Genomic DNA, 18,424 nt, shown 5'->3' with positions numbered 1-18,424 from the left:
ATTTTGATGGAGTGTAGGTGCAGGGATCATATGTTGAGGAGCATGCAGGTCAGGGTTTCAGTGTTGCGTGCGGCAGGTGGTCCTTCGGCGGTTGTGGGAGCTTTTTTGATGGTGAAGGATCTGCGACAGGGTCTGCACGAGAACTGCCCTTGGGTGGTGATCAGCGAGGATCTTGCGCAGTCGGTGTATTTTCCGGTATTGAGTGCATGGAGGGTGGTTGAGTCGTAGTGGTGGGGTCTGTGAGAACCAGGGTTCCGTGCGCTGGTTGCGGTTGGGTCATGGACGGGCGCAGACGGGATTGGCTTATGTGCGCCCGCTGCACGCATCCGCTGCGGGACCCTGCAGCGGTAGTCATATGTAGAGGAGGGGGGCGGGAGCAGAGGTGGGGAGGCGAAAGTGGGCTGGATTGGGGTGGGGCAGCAGCGGGAAGAAACTGACCAGGTGAAGTGGGAAAACGTGGGGAAAAACAAAGCACACACAGAATACCATAAAATACAGCGGCAAACAGAGAGGAGCAACAATGGGAACCAAGGGGAAAATAATACCCTACAAAATGGAAGAGCTGCAGGCAAGGTGAGACTTGCGGTGCAGAGACGGGCTGTTGGCCCGCACCCTGCTCAGGAGAGGGCTCAGTGCTGGATCGGTCCAGCTGAAAGGCGGATCTGCTGGGGAGAGTGATGGCCTTGAACCAAAGGTCAAGGCTTTGTGCACCACCTTTAAGACACTACATACCATTGGACCAGTTGCCCTTAGGCATTCCTTTCACCTCCCAGACCCTTACCTTCATCAGGTTTGAAAAATATTGAGACTTGCCGTTGGGGGGGAGGGGGGGGGGGTAAAAGCTTTGTAACTCATACTGAAAAATTAAGAAACTCTCTTCTTTTTGTATTGAAAAACTCCCAGACCCTTTTACATTTCAGAAAAGCATTGAAAACGTGGCTCTTTTCATCCAGATGCCACATTGTATCTTGCTTGTTCACTGACCACCATCCCGCATTGCAGCGCAAGACACCTTCGAGGACACGAGCACTATATAAAACATTAAAACATCATAAAATAACATATAAAAAGGGCACCTTTATTAGGTGTAGGGCTGTTGCATGATTGGATAAGGTTGAGGTCCTGGAGGAAGGATTTAAAGCTGTTCACCAGTGGGTCACTAGAATTGTTTCAGTTAATGTTAAATTTGCCAAGGGAAATCTAGTTGTTACACTCTTCATAATTTGAGGAGAAGGTCTACATGATCTGTTCCATGAATACGTGGTTATTGCTAGGCGGGTGGTAAACTTTGTGAAGAGAGCACATAGAGTTTTCATTGATTTGGAAGTTGATTCTAAGGTGTTCACAGGAGGGCAGTGATAGAGAATGTGTTTATTTCATGGATATTATGGACTTAGTCAACCCCCAGAGCGTCCTGAGTGGTCTAGTCTGATGATGTCATGACTGGGTGGGACTATTATGTCACAAATTGGGGATGAGGATTCATTCAGCCACGTTTCAGTGAGTATAGGGATATCAAGGTCAAGGTTAAGTATAAGATCAGCTATGTTAGCCGTGTGGTTCACAGCTAAGCCATGATTGAGTAACATGCATTTAAGGGATATTTTGATGGGGGTAATAGAAGTGTAGAAGCCTACAACAAAAAAATAAACAGATAATACCAACTCTCTGTCAGCACATAAGATGAATAGAATTTATTCTAGGTCAATAAGATAATGCAATAAGTGCAGCACGGAGACAGTCAACAAAGCCACTGAGTGTCTGAAGATGGGAAGTTTCTGACAGCTTTCATTGATAAAAACTGCAGAAAGAAAGAAACATCATAATTCATGTAATACAGATTAAGAATGAAATATTTATCCAATCAGAGGAGGCCTAAGCTGCATGATACCTTTTATGGTCGGAAATAAACTGTTGCTGCTCATGTGTTCTGAGTACGTGATACTTTTGGGACTGTCCAGTCTAATGAAATGTACCAGCGTTAGTGCTTTTCCATAGAAATGATTGCAATATCTAGCACGTAGCAGTGTTACTTATAAATATGGTATGTTGAAGTGCTTGTGGCTAAGCTAGCATCCTGTACTTTTCGAATGTGGTTCTTGATCAAACCTTGCGCAGGGAGAGCATCTTTCTTTCTGCACCATGAAAAAGACAAGCATTTGTCTAATGATTTTATGTGAACGTTTTGCAGGCCCGTAGATTAGACCTTTGGTATCAATTAACAAAGATGGTTTCCACAATTCTCCATCTTATACCAAATCACTACATCCTACTTGTTGTCATGTCTCACCATCATCTCTGTGCCTTAATAACTTAGCTCAGTCCTGAAATTGTGGTGTACATATTTTCTATGTTTTGGCACACAGCGTGCGCAGCTGGATGACAAAGCTGAAAAAAGTGCAGGGCAAACTTGGATTATTATGCAAAGGGTGAACACTGCTACTATCCCCACTATAATCACCTCCAATATCCATGATGCCCAGCTCCCTAATCATGCCATAACTTTCTCCCACAAGCTTCCTGTGTGCATGTTGTGTGCTTCATCCTTAACTTTATTTATTTTATTGATCATTGTTAATGTTATGGCTATTATCAGGGATATAAGAACAGCAAGTCTGGTAAATGATGTGACAAACTTCGCCCTCCTTTGTCAGGATGATGTCTAACAAAACCCTTTTCTGTTATACCACAGCCCTCATGGCGGTAAGCTCCTCAGCGATGTTTCCTAAGGCTGCTGCTATTGAGTCTGCCAAATTCTCAAACATCCTTGCTAGCTGATGTATTCTTAATGTTGTGTATACTATGCCTGCACCAGGTACCATCACTCCAAATCCTGTCATTATGTCATCTTCCCATTCTGCTATCCTTCCAGCTCTTCCTGGGCAGTACCCCTGGTGTTCAACCTGTACTAGGTCAGTGACATGGGTAATTCTGGGCAGGATGGAAGCAAGGAAGGAGCTGCCGTACCATCCTGGGGCAGATAGAAATATGCCTACTGACCACAAACAAAGAACAATCCTCTATATCCACCTAACCTAGGTGATGACCGCTGAGACTTTACCTGACCCGTGAAATCTTAGCGACTTGCGAGCAGTTGCTTTCACCTACAAAAAGAGGTGTACTTTCTTTACTGTTTGTTTAGTCCGAACTTCCTAGGGGTTCATAGTTTCTCCTTTCACATTGCTTTTGTCCTTGTTCAATCCCTGCCAATTCCTTTAAACTGCACCCAAACATGCCTTTCTTCTTCCATTCTTCCTTTCCTTTACTAACTGTTGTTTTGTGCCTGGTTCTTTGGGTAACCCTACATGTACAGCTTGTTGCTTAGGGGACATTGCCATGTCATTCTGGATGTAGGATGGGGCAGTAAGCTGTTGCTCTGTCCTGGACCTTGGTATCTTTAACCTCTTCCTTTCCCAAGTTGTCCCAATCTGCCCTAGTCTTCCACTACTTATTCCTGGATGTTGTGTCAAAAGTTCTAGCATCAGCTGGTACCTTTTTGTTGGTTGCATGTTTATGCATGGTACCCTCTTTGTCCTAGGCCTTGCTGTTATTTGCCCAGTAGAAACGTCACCTTTCCTAGGAGGTTCCACCGCTATGGACATGTTGTGCTGTCTAAGGAACATGTCCTTCATCAAAACACATCCCACATACTTATAGAAGGGTATCACATTGTATCTCATGCTATCTCCTGTATCTGTTGGCAAATGTGTACAAATATAACACCCAGATATGTTCATAATGCTTACATACATTTTGAGCATTTCCACATATGTATTTCCTTGGTACTCATCCCATACTTCTTTCTCCTTCCCTTTCTCCTTTAACTTCAACCTCTCCTATGATGTCTTGCTTTGTGGTGTTCATTTTAAGATCCCCAAATATTATCTTTGAGTTGTTCCCATCTCCCACCTTGCCATTAAGTAGCAGTATTTCAATGTATTTTCCATATATTAAAACAAGTGCTGTTATTATTATTCCTGGGACTGGGGACAGTATTGCTGTCAGCACAGCTGGCCACTTTCCTTGCTCTTGGCATTGTCCTAACCGTTGTCAGAAGTTCTTCGAATTGGAAAACTTTGTAGTCCCTGGGCAAATCAGTTAGTCTTTGTATCTAACTAGCAGGTCCTGCACTCCTATTGAAGCAGGCACCAGCAACATTTTCTAAAGAAACCATTGGGGCTCCTGTGGCGTACCGTCAGAGGTCATCAGTACGTGATGTCACCAGGCACTTGAAGAAAACATGAAGATCCTTGAAAATGCGTTATCCAGAGGCCTGGTCTGCTACTTTTTCCTGGTCCAGCGATGACACGCAGCAGGGGTCTGACTCTTTTAGGTGTTACTTGCTGTTGCTGTGTTGCTGTAGCAAAGGTTGTGCCTCTGATGCAGCTGGTGGTGTTGTTGGGGCCTGTCCTTCTTGCTCCGGCCCTGGTGCTTTCTTGATGTGGTAGCTGTCGATCCAGGAGGTCAGCCCCTCACACTTGATGGCAGTTGCTGTTCTCTGGAGAACCCGGTAAGGGCCTTTCAACCATGGCTGAAGGCAGTGTCATCTGATGTTGACTTTTAACCAAACCCAGTCGCCTGGCTGCAGGTCATGTGCTGGTGGTGTTGCTGCTTCTGGAAGAGCCTGCAGGACCTGGAGATGAAGATAACACAATCTCTCTGTTAATTTCTTACAATAGAACAAAAGTAAATCATCTGATATTGACAGTGCAGCAGTGGACATGTGGCCTGGAATGTTCATTGGGCGGCCTAACAAAATTTTATGGCGGCTCAACTTGGTCACTCTGTCTGTGGTACTCCTCATTGCCAACAGAGGGCACTTTAAATGGCACCACTCATAAAAACATTGTTTTACATAACAACAGACCTACGCTCTGCAATGTTCTTTGATGTAATAGTTAATACCGTTTTTTCCTTAATGATTACAGAAAATACCTGAGAGTACCTATGATGAAACAGACGGAGGCTGGATATCAGTAAGAAAAAGGAGAAGAGGAGTTAAGGTTACTGGAAAGAATCTACCTGTGTTTGAATGGGAGCAAATTGAATGGAATAATCTGCCTAGCACAGTAGACCAGTCTTACACTCAAAGAACATATACTTTAGACAGCAAAGAGGACGTTGCTCTTCAGAAAACCCAGAACAACTCTAATCAAGAGCAAAAAGGAAAGCGCATCATTGTCGTAACCACCTGCCCAAACAAAGTGATGTCTAGTACCAGGGAGGAAATAGAAAGTGATAATAATAAACTCAGTGGCATTCAGGCGCACAGCAAAGATGATACATCATGGGACTTAAAAGGCATTGTGCAGGGTGATTCTCAAAAAAATGAAAAAGACAGCAAAGACAACAATCAAACATTTCAAAGAGAAATGCATGAAAAAGTACAGCCAATTGGCCCTGGAATTTCAAAACAAACGATAGCGGAGCTTAAAGACCATTTTCGAGAAAGTTCAATGATTGCTACTCAGAGCAGAGACATCAACAGATCCAGTGTGCCATCCACCTTCATACTGCTGCCAAAGACAAATGGAAAACATATTAATAAAACCGTTGGAGCCTTCGAGACCTTTCGGCCACATCGTGAAGGAGAGCAGCAGAAAATCCAGACTACACAAGACCAAGATGAAAAGCATCAAAGCAAGTCTATTCCCAGCCCGACATGTGCTGGATCTGAGCTAATTCAATCCCCAGAGGGCACATGCATTAAACCTTTGTATGAGAAGCAACCAGCTCCTAGTGACAAACCAGGTTCTGCAGTACATGTGAAATATGACTCTCCAACGACTCCATCCACAGGCCAAGCTGGTAATTATTTTCAATGATAAGTTCTTGCAATGCATGTTAACTTTTTGAAGAATGATTCTTAATGGTAATAGAAAGCAGAGAATGATGGTTATAATGCAATTCCCAAGATAAATAGGAAACAATAATGTACACTATTTTTCAAATTTTAGATGTAGCTGAAAACCAATAATGAAGAAACTGTGTACAACATTTTACTATTTATTTATAATGCAGAATAATGTAAAAGTTCATTTTTCACAAAAAGTATTACTTAAAAAATGCATACCTTGTTATACATTATTATCTGGGTATAAATATTCCTAGTTGAAACTGATTGTTAGCCGTATTAAGTTGGCCTCTAGATATCACTCAAAAGAATGTTCCTCGGACATGCTTCTGTGGAGGCAATCTGTTCACAATTGGTAAAGAAGAAGTCATGATCCTTGCCTGGTGGTATTTTTGCAGTACTGAGCTGGGAACATTGGAATGTACTTTTGCACTTACTGAGGGCATCACTGAGTTTCAGGATGGCTGGGTCCTGGGCTTGTTGGTTCACTGTAACGCATGTGGTCTGTTCCTTCATGACATTCTGTAGACTCTCCTCTCTCTGTCTTGCTGTGCCGTTATGGCTTGTTGCTCCATCTCGAGCTGTAAATGTCTTTGACCCTCAGCAAGTTGTTTCACCTTGTCTTCTATCATTGTCTGATGGGACATCATTAAGGCTGTCTATCCCACTTCTAACACCACTGTAAATTGGGATAGACAGACAGCAGAAGACATCCAAGGTATATGGTAAGTATGTCTTGTATTTCTCCTTAATTCCAGGATCTTTGCTTAAAGAGTATCAATGGTTCAAACAAACAAACTATCGTCCAATGGGAGGTCGTCTCCGGTCTGTTTATTACACCTCCTATTTGCGGTGCTTGCCTTCTTTTCTTCGCAAGAATTACCGGTGGGCTCTTGGGAAGATAAACAAGAACCTGATATGACTACTCTATATCAGGGCAAAATAAATCTGTCACCAACACCGTCATGATTTACTTCGTGATTCAATATAAGAAGGTCAGGCTTTGAACTGTGCTTCACTTTCAGCGCTCACCAGTGGAAAACCCAGATATAGAGAGGATGATACCCTTTTCTCCTTCAGCCCACCATCCAGCCCCTTAGACATGCAAAGAAAAGGGAGTGAAGCACTTGCCCTAAGCTGCGGCTCGAAGGTTGATCCATGGCTCCTCTCTATGTCTTACTAGGGTCTCCACACCAACTTCTTCCTCTTGGATGTTGAGCCTTCCTACTGGATCTGCTCTCCTGGGTTGAGATTCCTCTCTGATGGCCTCTTGTTGCAGATTCTTTCCTTCTGTCCCCCGCATCTCCAACTGCACAGCTGTTCTGTGGTCTCTTCAGGTTGACTGTCCCTTCCTTCGACTGCTGATTCATGAAACATGTGTGCATCACCTCTACCATCGAGTGCACGGCCTACTTGTACTCTTGTACATTTGGTTTTGCACTGTCAGCCATCTTGGAATTCTCTGCGCTCGCATAGGGGACCCTGTCACATGTAAACTCCCCAGTTTCACACATCTTTACAATGGCTAGGTCCTTGATTTGTTAATCTGGACAGAATCTTGTGCTTATGACAGCTTTTCCCACGAGTTGCGCTTCCTGGCATCTTCCTTTCCTCTCAGGCATCTGGAAAAATGCAGCGTCGTCAGTGGGAAAAAAAAACATCTTGTGCAAAGCAACTGCATTAATGCGTGAACAGGTCTCCTAGCCTTACTTGTAAAGGTGAGATTTAAAAAGGTATTAATATTTAAGCTAATATTAAAACTTCATTATAATCTCTTTCCTCAAGTTTTTGCGTTATGTGTGCACAAGTTATTTAACATTATAAATTGTACATTACTAATAAATGTGCTTAATTTTTGCAAAATGAGTCATTTCACTCTATCAAAATCAAAATGAAAAGCATCCCTTTTCAGGTTTTTATATTTAAAAAGAGTTCCATCCATATATTCATGTACAAAATTAAACTAATTCGTAGGCCTTTCAAAGAATTTGACATCTATCCCTTTCATATTTTAATATGACTTTCTCCAATCTCAATGTCACCTTTAAAGCAGCGTACTTGTAAAGAATGTGTTCCAAATCACCTGAACACCTTGGCATCATTTGCAATAATACTAGCGAAATGCATGTTCATGCAAAGTAAACATATTTAGGGTCCGGTTAGAATGTTGGTCAGAAAGCCTCCAACCGATAGTTGGAAGCTTTCCAAACGCAATTGGAGGCTTTCTGACTGCCCGATTACGATGTCAGTGACCAGAATGTAAATTGGCCGGTCATTCTGACTCGCTTCCGACCGGCTCTTGGAGTCTTCCTGCCACTTGGAACTACACCTTAATCCACTATGGAGGGGGATTCTACCTTTGGGATTACAATATCAGTTTCTCTCAGCCTTTCTGTGCCAGCCTGTCTGACACGGAAAGGATGCCAGCAAGCGACTTAGGTGGCTCCTAGCAGGGCCCCCTTACCTCTGCAGCTTATGGTTGCTGGCCGAGGGGAACCCAGGGTTTCCCCTGTAAAACCATGCACTGTGTGGCAGGCACCATGCGGTGCCTGCCACAGGATGCAGTGTTTTGCACCCCCCCCCCATTTCTCTATAAGAGCTTGCATTACAGCCAGTAAACGGATGTGACACAAACTCCCTTAGAGAAAAGCAAGTATCCAACTGAAAAGTATTCAGTCACATTGTAATCAAGCAGTCGGAACCGGAGGTCGGTCTGTCCCAAGACTGATACGCTATCGGTCGGAGGCATCTCCGACAGACATAGTGATCAACCTCTTAGTGATTTATCTATATTAATCCATACATAACCCAATGAGTTATTTCCATACATTTCATAAAAGTATTATTAAACCTCTGATAATGACAAGCATCACAAAATAATTTACATATTTCTAATATAAAATAGAGAATTAGAAAATTCAAAGTCAGTTTACGTTGTTTCTCAATTCATCTTAAATACTGAATTTCCAAGGAATAGTAATTATTTCAACAGGCTGCATCTAACCATTGGTTTTCCTCTGCCATAATCAGAAACATAAGGAAGCCTAAGTTATCTAGCATATCAATGGAACCCTTGAGGAATATTTTCAAGGATTGTTTAATCACACCTGTCAGAATCCATTTCAGAGATCCACAGGAAGGGGCCAATGGTACGGTTGAGGACTTTAACTCCTGATGCCCCAGGGCATGTCTGCTATGAAATCTGAGCAACTGGGCAAAGTACCACCTTCTGGATTTGACTTTAAGTGGTAAATATGGATGAGAAGACCAATGCTTTCTAGGGAGGCACACAGACTAGTGAACATGGGCTCCCAACTAAAAATGCCGACAACCACAGCAATAAATCAATGTCTAGACAAATACTCAATTTTATGAATAAAAAAAATATTTAATTTTTTCTATTAACCACACAAACGAAAAATATAACATTCACAAACAGTAACACAGTTCCCCTTGAGGTCGGGGCTCTGGTGTTTCAGTGGCAATTCCCTGTCCCACTCCCTCCTCATGTTAGCGATAAAGGTTATTTCCCTTTCACATCCAAGGAATGCCCTACTAGCAGTTCTTGTCTCAAGAGTCCACGCTGAGTCTTAAATTCAAGTCAAAAGTGTCCTAGCACCACAGCGCTCGCAGAAGCGAGTTCCCATGGGGCCGATAGGCTCAAAACAAGTCTTACTCGGTCCGGTAGGAGTGTAGCTCATACCCCATGCAGTGGGGAGTTCACCCCATCCAGCAAGGGCTTGCATCAGCTCAGGTTCCGGTCAGATGAGTCAGATGCACGTGGACCTGGCAGCAGGAGCAGGATCTCTCTCCCAAGCAATCATGCTCTGGCAGCAATCATAGGTTTTTTGCACTCCTCTTGCGGTATGAGTGTCTCCAAACTCCTGATGGGAGGGGTGATTTTGATGTTCTAGTCCTTGATCCTGAACTAGGGTGATGATGGTCCCATGGTGTTCTCACTTCTTCAATGGGGGTCCACCAGTTGCAATCCTTGTTGGTTCTTGCAAGCTACGGGTCACCAATGCTTGCAGTCTAGAGGCTCTGGCCTGATCAACATGGCACAAGCTTCACCAGCAGCCTCTTCTGGCACACGGGGTTGCTGCACAACTGCAGTACAAGGCTTTGGCACTTACTGCACAAAAGTCTGTACCACTGCAGCCCTTCCTGGCATACAGGCTCACAACAACATTACATCGCAGGTTTCAGCCCTTACAGCACAGAAGTATTTTCCATGGTGGCCTCTCCTGACATACGGGCTCATTGCAACTTTACTGCACAAGGCTTCAGTCCGTACTGCACCGCAGTCTTTTCCACAACAGTTCCGGCAGGACGCCAGTCGCGCTCACGAGCCGTTCGAGGTAGGGTTCCCAATCACCCAATATATCCAGCCAAACGTTCAATTTGTAAGAAATAAACATACTCGAAGCACTTGAGTTGCTGGTGCACGAAAATTTACTTGGCAGGAAACAATGCGTTTCACCTTTCAGCTTGATCACGTTTCAGCCGAGAAAACAAACGTGTGTCCTTTTAATCCATTATTCACAATAGAAATAGGACTAATCACCCACTGTGTATACAAACAGTGAACCATCATGGCAGCCATTAATCACAAGTTATAAATACATTGTAATGCATACATTTTTCATTTGTAATTCCCTATTTGAATGGTTAACTCATTCTTATTGTTAATCCTCAAGATGTTAAAAATATCACATCTAATTTTGCGATTCTGCCATACAATATAAAAATATATGATTTTTACATTAAAGTGGCGGAATTGAGAATATCTATGCATACATATTTCTGTTATTTTTCTGTTGATGTGCCAAATCCTAATATTTCATTTCAACACTTCAAGGATCATTTGAACATTCAGCATGTTATCAATGAACTCAATAAAGTTCACGTATTCAAAACTGCAAACTGCCCCTATTCGTAGAGCAATGCATACAAACACAACACGATATATGCAACCTGCGACAATGTCAATGAGTCCCCGCCCTAGTGGGCAATATGATAGAAAATGAAACACACTGTTGTTTTCATGTCAGTTCCATTATTGCTGTACTGATAAAAACGATAACCTTACTTCCATGCCCCAGTGGGCAGGTACTTATGATCCTTAGTGTCACAATCTTGCATCAATCAATAGGTGCTATATGTAACAATTCCAGCCTTCAATATTGGAAAACAAATGCTAATCCACTACATTTGGTCCACACGATTCCAACAATTACCTAAAAAAAGAGTTAAAAGCATAAAATCAGACACTTGAAAAGCAACTGCAGAGAGATTACAAATTATCAGTTTCTCTTATTTCATTCGGTAAAGGTGTACAGCCAATCCTTCATTTGAGTTAAGCCCATTTAGAGTAATACATTCAAAATCGATTATATACCTTGACTCCAGTTTACGTAAAACCAGTTCTCTATTTCCTCCTCTAATTCCCAGATCCACCATGTCTATGACCACCATCTGCAAAAGATCTGCATTTTGAAAATGGTGGTCAAAGAAGTGATGAGCCACAGGGTACTGTTGGTTGTTGTTCTTAATTGCCCTTACATGCTCCATCACTCTCTTTTTGGCTCTGTGTATTGAACTTCCCACGTACCATCTGTCACATGGGCAGATGAGTACGTAGATGCAGATTACATGTCAAGGATTTGCAGAGCGTGAATTCCCTTCCAGATGTCGGAATAATAAGAATATCACAGTCCACACTATTCCGGCAGGCCTTACAGCTTCTGCAGCATTTAAAGCCAGCCTTTGCTTTTCCTGGTTTTTTATTGGTTACTGTAACCCCCTGAGTACCCCGGGGTTGAGGTGGGCACAGCCTTAGGACCAGAAACTCAGGACCAACTCGATATTGAGGTGATACACTAGTTTGTTTAATCATACAAAGGAGTACACGTATACAGCAAAGACGGTGGGCCAGAGAGGTGAGGAGAAGCCGATGTTAAGGGCGTCCAACCGTCCTCTGCACGACTGTCGGTCCCGACAGCCACCCAACAGAGGACACCGTGCTAAGCAGTGGCCGACAATGCCACTCGAACTGTGGTAGCGGGGGTAGTGGAAAGTGTACTCCCTAGTTCGTCCTCTGCATAGATGCCGGTCCCGACACCTCCCAACAGAGGGCAAAAGTAAAGTAGTACGGGAAATCAAAAGGCGGAGCCCAAACGTTCGATCACCCTCGAACGGGGACTGTCGCTCTGCGTGTCGAGTTCAATGTCACTCGAATACCCTCGAGCGGGAACAAAGTGCGTTGGCGCTTCACTGCGCTGTTCAATGCTCGAACCCTCGAGCGGGGACAGGGTGTGTAGGCGCTTCAAGTGCGTGAAGTTTGTAATGCTCGAACCCTCGAGCGGGGACAGGGCGTGTAGGCGCTTCAAGTGCGCGAAGTTTGTAATGCTTGAACCCTCGAGCGGGGACAGGGCGTGTAGGCGCTTCAAGTGCGCGAAGTCTGTAACGCTCGAACCCTCGAGCGGGGACAGGGTACGCCGGCGCCTGGGTACGCGCCAACCAAGTCGTGAGAGAACCTCTCTCCTGTAATACAGCTCACCTGAGTCTAAGCACGGACTCCACGGCGGACTCGAAATATCCGACGGCTGTCTCTGCATCCCGGTCCGTTTTATGTCGGCACTTCCGCGTGCAAGCCACGCGCATGCGTCGCGCGCAGCATGATGGGTATCGTAGTTCCCACCAGGGTTTGTCTGGGGATTGTAGTTGTTTGGTTACCGTGGAGGCAGCGCTGTTCGTTTCTTTGCCACGTTCCGTTCCGTGTCCTAACAGTTACAGAGTTGTGGCTTAGATCATCTTTTAATGACTTACATTTCCTAAAAGTGATTTGAGGGTTGGGATTTAGATGGGATTTTAGATGTTGATCTGTTAACAGGACATGCCAATGTTTTTTAAAAATTCTTTTAATTTCATGGGCCTGTCCTGAAAAGGTTGTTATAAACATTACTTTATGATCGTCATCAATCCCCTTGTTAGGGTTTAACAGTTCATTTCTAAAAGTGGCATCCTCCCTGTTACATGCCTGTTTGATAGTTTTGTTCCTGTAGCCTCGTTTCCTTAAACAATTGCACATTATTTCTTTCTCAACTTCGTAAGCAGCTATCTACCAGGTTCCGAGGATGGGCACTTCTAGCACTCAACAGGCTGTTACCAGCAGTTTCTGTACGAAAAAGGCTGGTATTCACAGTCTGCCCATGAATTTCCACTTGTACATCCAGAAACTCAATCGAGGTCTTGTGAATTTGCTCTATAAATACTAGATTCAATTTGTTTATATTCAATTGCCGCACAAATCTTTTTGCTGTCTCTGTACTTCCATTCCAAATCATAAAAATATCGTCGATGTACCTAAGCCACAGGACAACTTCGTTGTTGAATTCGCTAAACTGCGTGGACACCTGCTCCTCCCACCAGCCCATAAATACATTGGCATAACTTGGGGCGAAGCAGGTGCCTATCTCGGTGCCCTGTGACTGTCGGTACATCGTATCATCAAAAATAAAAAAATTGTTGGTAAGACAAAAATGAATTAGCTCCACCAACATTTTGGAATGGTTGAGAAATGAAACAGATCGTGTTTTCAAAAAATGTTCAACCGCTGCCAGGCCCAACTCATGCCGTATGCACGTATATAGACTGCTTACGTCAAGGGGTACTAGTGTGTATGAAGATTCCCAATGGATACCCTCAATGATCTTCAAAAAGTGGGTTGTGTCTTTCAAATAAGCAGGGAGAGCTATCACAAAAGGTCTTAAATAGTGATCTATGTATTGAGAGGTATGTTCCAACAGGGAGCCCATTGAAGATACATTTGGCCTCCCTGGAGGGTCTGTGGCATTTTTAAGGAGTTTTGGTAACAAATATAGAATGGGGGTTTTTGGGTGTTCACATCTTAGATATTTGTATTCCTCCCATTCTAATAACCCCTTGTCTTTAAAATCTTGAAGTAGAATTTTGAAAGCTGTGTTGGATGTTTTTATGTCAGAGGAGGTACAGATCTTATAGCATGTGGTGTCTCCTAACTGTCTTCGACCCTCTGCTAGATATTTGTCTTTTTCTAGTACCACCACGTTTCCTCCCTTATCCGCATGACAATCTGAGTATCATTTTTTAAGTCTTCAATGTCTTGTCTTTGTTCAAGAGAAAGATTTTTCTTATTATTGGGTATTTTTTTGTTTCTTAGTTTCTTGATGTCCCCTAGTACACCCTTTTCAAATATTTCCACAGCCTCACAAATGATATTAGGTAAAAACTTAGATTTTGGTTTAAACTTACTCCCTGGGTTTACATCCACATTGATATCCATATTATCCAATATATCATCTCTATCAATGACCCCCGAAGAAATCACCTCAAGTAAATCAACATCATTGCCATCCAAATCATTTAAAATCACAGTATTAGCATTAGGCAAGGGATTGTTTGGGCGGGTTTCAAACCATTTCTTTAGTTTTAAATTTCTTGCAAAATAAAACAAATCTATTCTGGTTTGTGCATAGTTTAGATTAGCCGAGGGGCAAAACGAAAGTCCTAGGGCAAGCACATCAGTTTCTTGAACAGTAAGTAATCTTTGTGAGAGATTGATTACCGTCATACTCAAGCTTTGCTGCCCCTTGTCAGTACTCCCATGGGCAATTTCTCTGCGTTTTTGTTGTCTGGCTTTGGCTTGTTTATTCCTCTTGCTTTTCCGCGTACTCCTCGCCCCCTTCCCCTTTGACTCCCTTGATCTTGTTCGGATTCTGTCCGACCTTGGTTCAGAACATGAAACTGCAATAAAAATTTCTTCTTTTTCTGCTGTTCCTCATTGGATGTTTGATTGAGACCTGCAGTAGATACATCCGGGTGGCTGCCGTCCGATACGTTTATATTGTATGGCAGAATCCCAAAATTAGATGTGATATTTTTAACATCTTGAGGATTAACTATAAGAATGAGTAAACCGTTCAAATAGGGAATTACAAATGAAAAATGTATGCAATACGATGTATTTATAACTTGTGATTAATGGCTGCCATGATGGTTCACTGTTTGTATACACAGTGGGTGATTAGTCCTATTTCTATTGTGAATAATGGATTAAAAGGACACACTTTTGTTTTCTCGGCTGAAACGTGATCAAGCTGAAAGGTGAAACGCGTTGTTTCCTGCCAAGTAAATTTTCATGCACCAGCAACTCAAGTGCTTTGAGTGCGTTTATTTCTTACAAATTGAACGTTTGGCTGGATATATAAACATATATTATATATAGCAGATCGCAATTGGGGTTTACCCGGCTTACCCTGGCACAGGAACTGGACTGTGTTCGGCAGGACAGGCGAGACACTTTATGTCCCAGGATAAAGCCGCAACCAAAAGCAAAAGCCTCAACATCAGGTAGAGAGAGAGTGGAGAAAAGCCAATACAAGGAGTGAAACCAAAATGGAAAAAGGCAAACAAAAAATGGAACAAAAAGTAACTGGTGGGTCAATAGCCCATGATTCTGGTCTCTCAGTTATAAATCTTACCCCAACGAAACTATCGGATTCTGAATTGCACATTTTGTCGATGGGCTTATCTTTTTGCCCACCGAGTGACTTCAATTATGCTGGAACACGTATAGATCTTTTCAAATTTACGCGCAAATTGAAGTTAAGAAAACATTTTATTAATAGCAAGTCACGTAGGGGTTCTGAGAGAATTGTAAATACAACAACTAGGTTGAGATTAGTAGTAAACGATGTACCACTAATGCAGGATTTGGATGCATTGAGGCTAGAACAATCAGTCTCACAAAGTGTACAGGACATACCAATCACCAATCTAAGCAGTCAAACCAAGTTCAAACCTCGTTCCACTTTTACACCACTGATGACATTTGATAACATTGATATTTTTCATGAGGGAACAACTAAGGAGATAAAAGACCTGTATATAAAGACGCTTAAAATCAATAAACATAAATACAGGCAAAACCAAAAATATTCTGATCTCGTGAACAAAATCCAAAAAGATGGCAATATGATCGTTCGACAGTCGGACAAAGGTGGCAACGTCGTTTTGTGGCCAAGAAGTTTGTATATGGAGGAAGCACTCCATCAACTGAATGATAATAACTGCTACAAACATTGTGACGTAGGGGTGGTCAGAAAAGCTCAATCTGAGTTTTTTTCCTTGCTGATGCGTTGGCGATCATCAGGTCTTATCAGCATGGATGAACTAAAGTTCTTGAAGAATGATCACCCCATCACCCCAGTCCTATACCTCATCCCTAAAGTCCACAAGGATGCTATCAAGCCCCCGGGGAGACCTATTATCTCAGCATGTGGGGGGCTGTTAGAAAAAACTACAGTCTATGTGGACTAGTTTTTACAGGAGTACGTCTGTGGACTTCCATCGTATATCCAGGACTCCAGCGATTTTCTAAGAAAGATCAGGGAGATTGAGTGGAATCCAGAATTTTGGTTAATAACGTTAGACGTTACATCCCTGTATAGTAGTATAGTACATGTGGATGGGATACGGGCAGTCCAGTTCTATCTGGGACAGAGACCTATTGAACTGCTAGAACATAAAAAAATGTTGATTTCCATGATTAGCTTCTGTCTACATAACAACTATTTTATGTTCCACAATCAATATTACCAGCAGGTGAGGGGTGTCGCCATGGGGGCCTGTTTTTCTCCCAGTTATGCCTGTATGCATACGGGCTACTGGGAGAGACAGGTCCTCTATGGTGAACACCACAACATCTGTAAGAGGCACATCATACGATGGTATAGATACATCGATGATGTATTTCTAATCTGGCAGGGGACACAGGCAGAGGCTATCCAGTTCATTGAAAAGCTAAATTGCAACAACTACAATTTGGCTTTTACCTCAGATATTAGTCAGAGTCAAGCTCATTTTTTGGATGTCACGATCGAGATCATTGAGGGCCGTCTGGAAACAACTTTGTACAGGAAACCTACGGCTGGCAATACGGTGCTTCATGCTATGAGTCATCATCCGCCACACCTGATAAGGAGCATCCCCTATGGGGAGATGCTCAGGATCAGGCGTGTGTGCAGCACAGAAGCTCAATGCAAACTAGCTCAGGAGGACAGTAAACAAAGGTTCCTAGCTAGAGGATATAGGGAAAGCATTTTAGATGCGGCAATGATGAAAGCAAATGCCCTATCCCGAGAGACCGCCCTGGTTCACAAAAAGATGTTGAAACCCACTGTAAATGTGAATAAGCAACCAACCAGATTGATCTGGACCTTCAATATGCAGCACGGGGCTTTGAGAAAAATTGTGAACAAACACTGGGATCTAGTAAGATTTGATCCGGTAATTGGTGAGCATATGCTAAAGAAACCTACGATCACATTCAGGAAAGCATACTATATGAAGGATGCATTAGTAAAATCTAGTCCTGAAGTGATTGCGCCAAAAAATTGGCTTACAGGGAGTAAAGATTTCAGGAAGTGCTCCAGCTGTAAGGCTTGCTTACATGGAGTCAGTAAGACTGAGTATATTACACCGTTTTCTCCTATGCCCCGCAAAATCACAAAACAGCTTACCTGCAAGAGTGAGTACGTGGTATATGTGCTGGAGTGCCCGTGTGGCCTGCGATATGTTGGGAGTACCAAATTGCAGGTCCACAAGAGGGTGCTCCAGCACATAAGAGCCACCAATACAAATGATACCACGTACCCAATTGCTAGGCATTTTAGGGAGTGTCATGGTAACAACAGTGCACTCCTTAGATATTATGCGATCGACACAGTGGGTCCCCTGAGAAGAGGTGGTGACAGGGAGGGCATTCTAAGAGCTCTAGAGACAAAGTACATACTAGAATTGAATAGTAAGACCCCTTGGGGTCTGAACTCCATGGAAGATCTCTATACTTATCTGTGAAAATTCTATCCATGTAGCTCTTTGCGCTCTATATTTAAATATATAGTGCATCTTTACTTTGCCCTAATATCCCATCATGCCGTGTACAGGGCCCCACATAGTCTCCGATCATATGTCCTAACCAAAAAAGTATTTTCAGCAGGTTGGGTCATAGCTTGTTCATTTGCAATCTGGTTCCTGGTATTTTTTAGTTCACCAACATCAAATGTGTAGGTTGGGAGCAGCCTACAATAACAACATAAATCATTTGTATGTTTTTTAACTTTTTGTAATTATTCATTCATTCACTTATCACGCATGCAATTGGACATAGAAAGTGTGTTGATTAGATGTTTTTTGGAAACTTAGGCACATTAAGGAGAAAAAGAATATGCATTGTTGTATTTATACCGTTATTTGATAACGTGCCAATCATGCGCCAGAAGAGGTGGATTAGCTGGTGGCAGTTGATTGTTTAATGTTGGGACATTGGATTATCCGTAAATTATTTTATTTGCATTTACCTTGAAAACATTATCGGGGAATGAATTTTCAAATTGCAATTTTTCATGTCTTAAAATTGTTATATGCATGTTTCTCCTTAACTGAAATGAAATGTATAGTTATTGGGATTATCCCAAGATGTGCCTCGAAAAGTCTGTCTTTTATGGTGTTTTCCTATACACGCGGTTG

At 42.7% G+C, this 18,424-nt stretch overlaps 1 protein-coding gene across 1 annotated transcript in view; it reads left to right on the top strand.

Moving 5' to 3' along the window:
• The window catches only part of LGSN (lengsin, lens protein with glutamine synthetase domain), a 146,339-nt gene that overhangs the window by 20,162 nt on the left and 107,753 nt on the right, over positions 1-18,424 (top strand). Inside the window, exon 2 of the mRNA XM_078646810.1 lies at positions 4,929-5,808. Coding sequence (XP_078502936.1) covers positions 4,929-5,808 — 880 coding nt within the window. The remainder of the gene's footprint in view (positions 1-4,928; positions 5,809-18,424) is intronic.

Source organism: Lissotriton helveticus, chromosome 6 (genome assembly GCF_964261635.1).
Source record: "Lissotriton helveticus chromosome 6, aLisHel1.1, whole genome shotgun sequence".
Lineage (NCBI taxonomy): Eukaryota > Metazoa > Chordata > Amphibia > Caudata > Salamandridae > Lissotriton > Lissotriton helveticus.
This window is presented reverse-complemented; position numbering and strand designations above follow the sequence as displayed.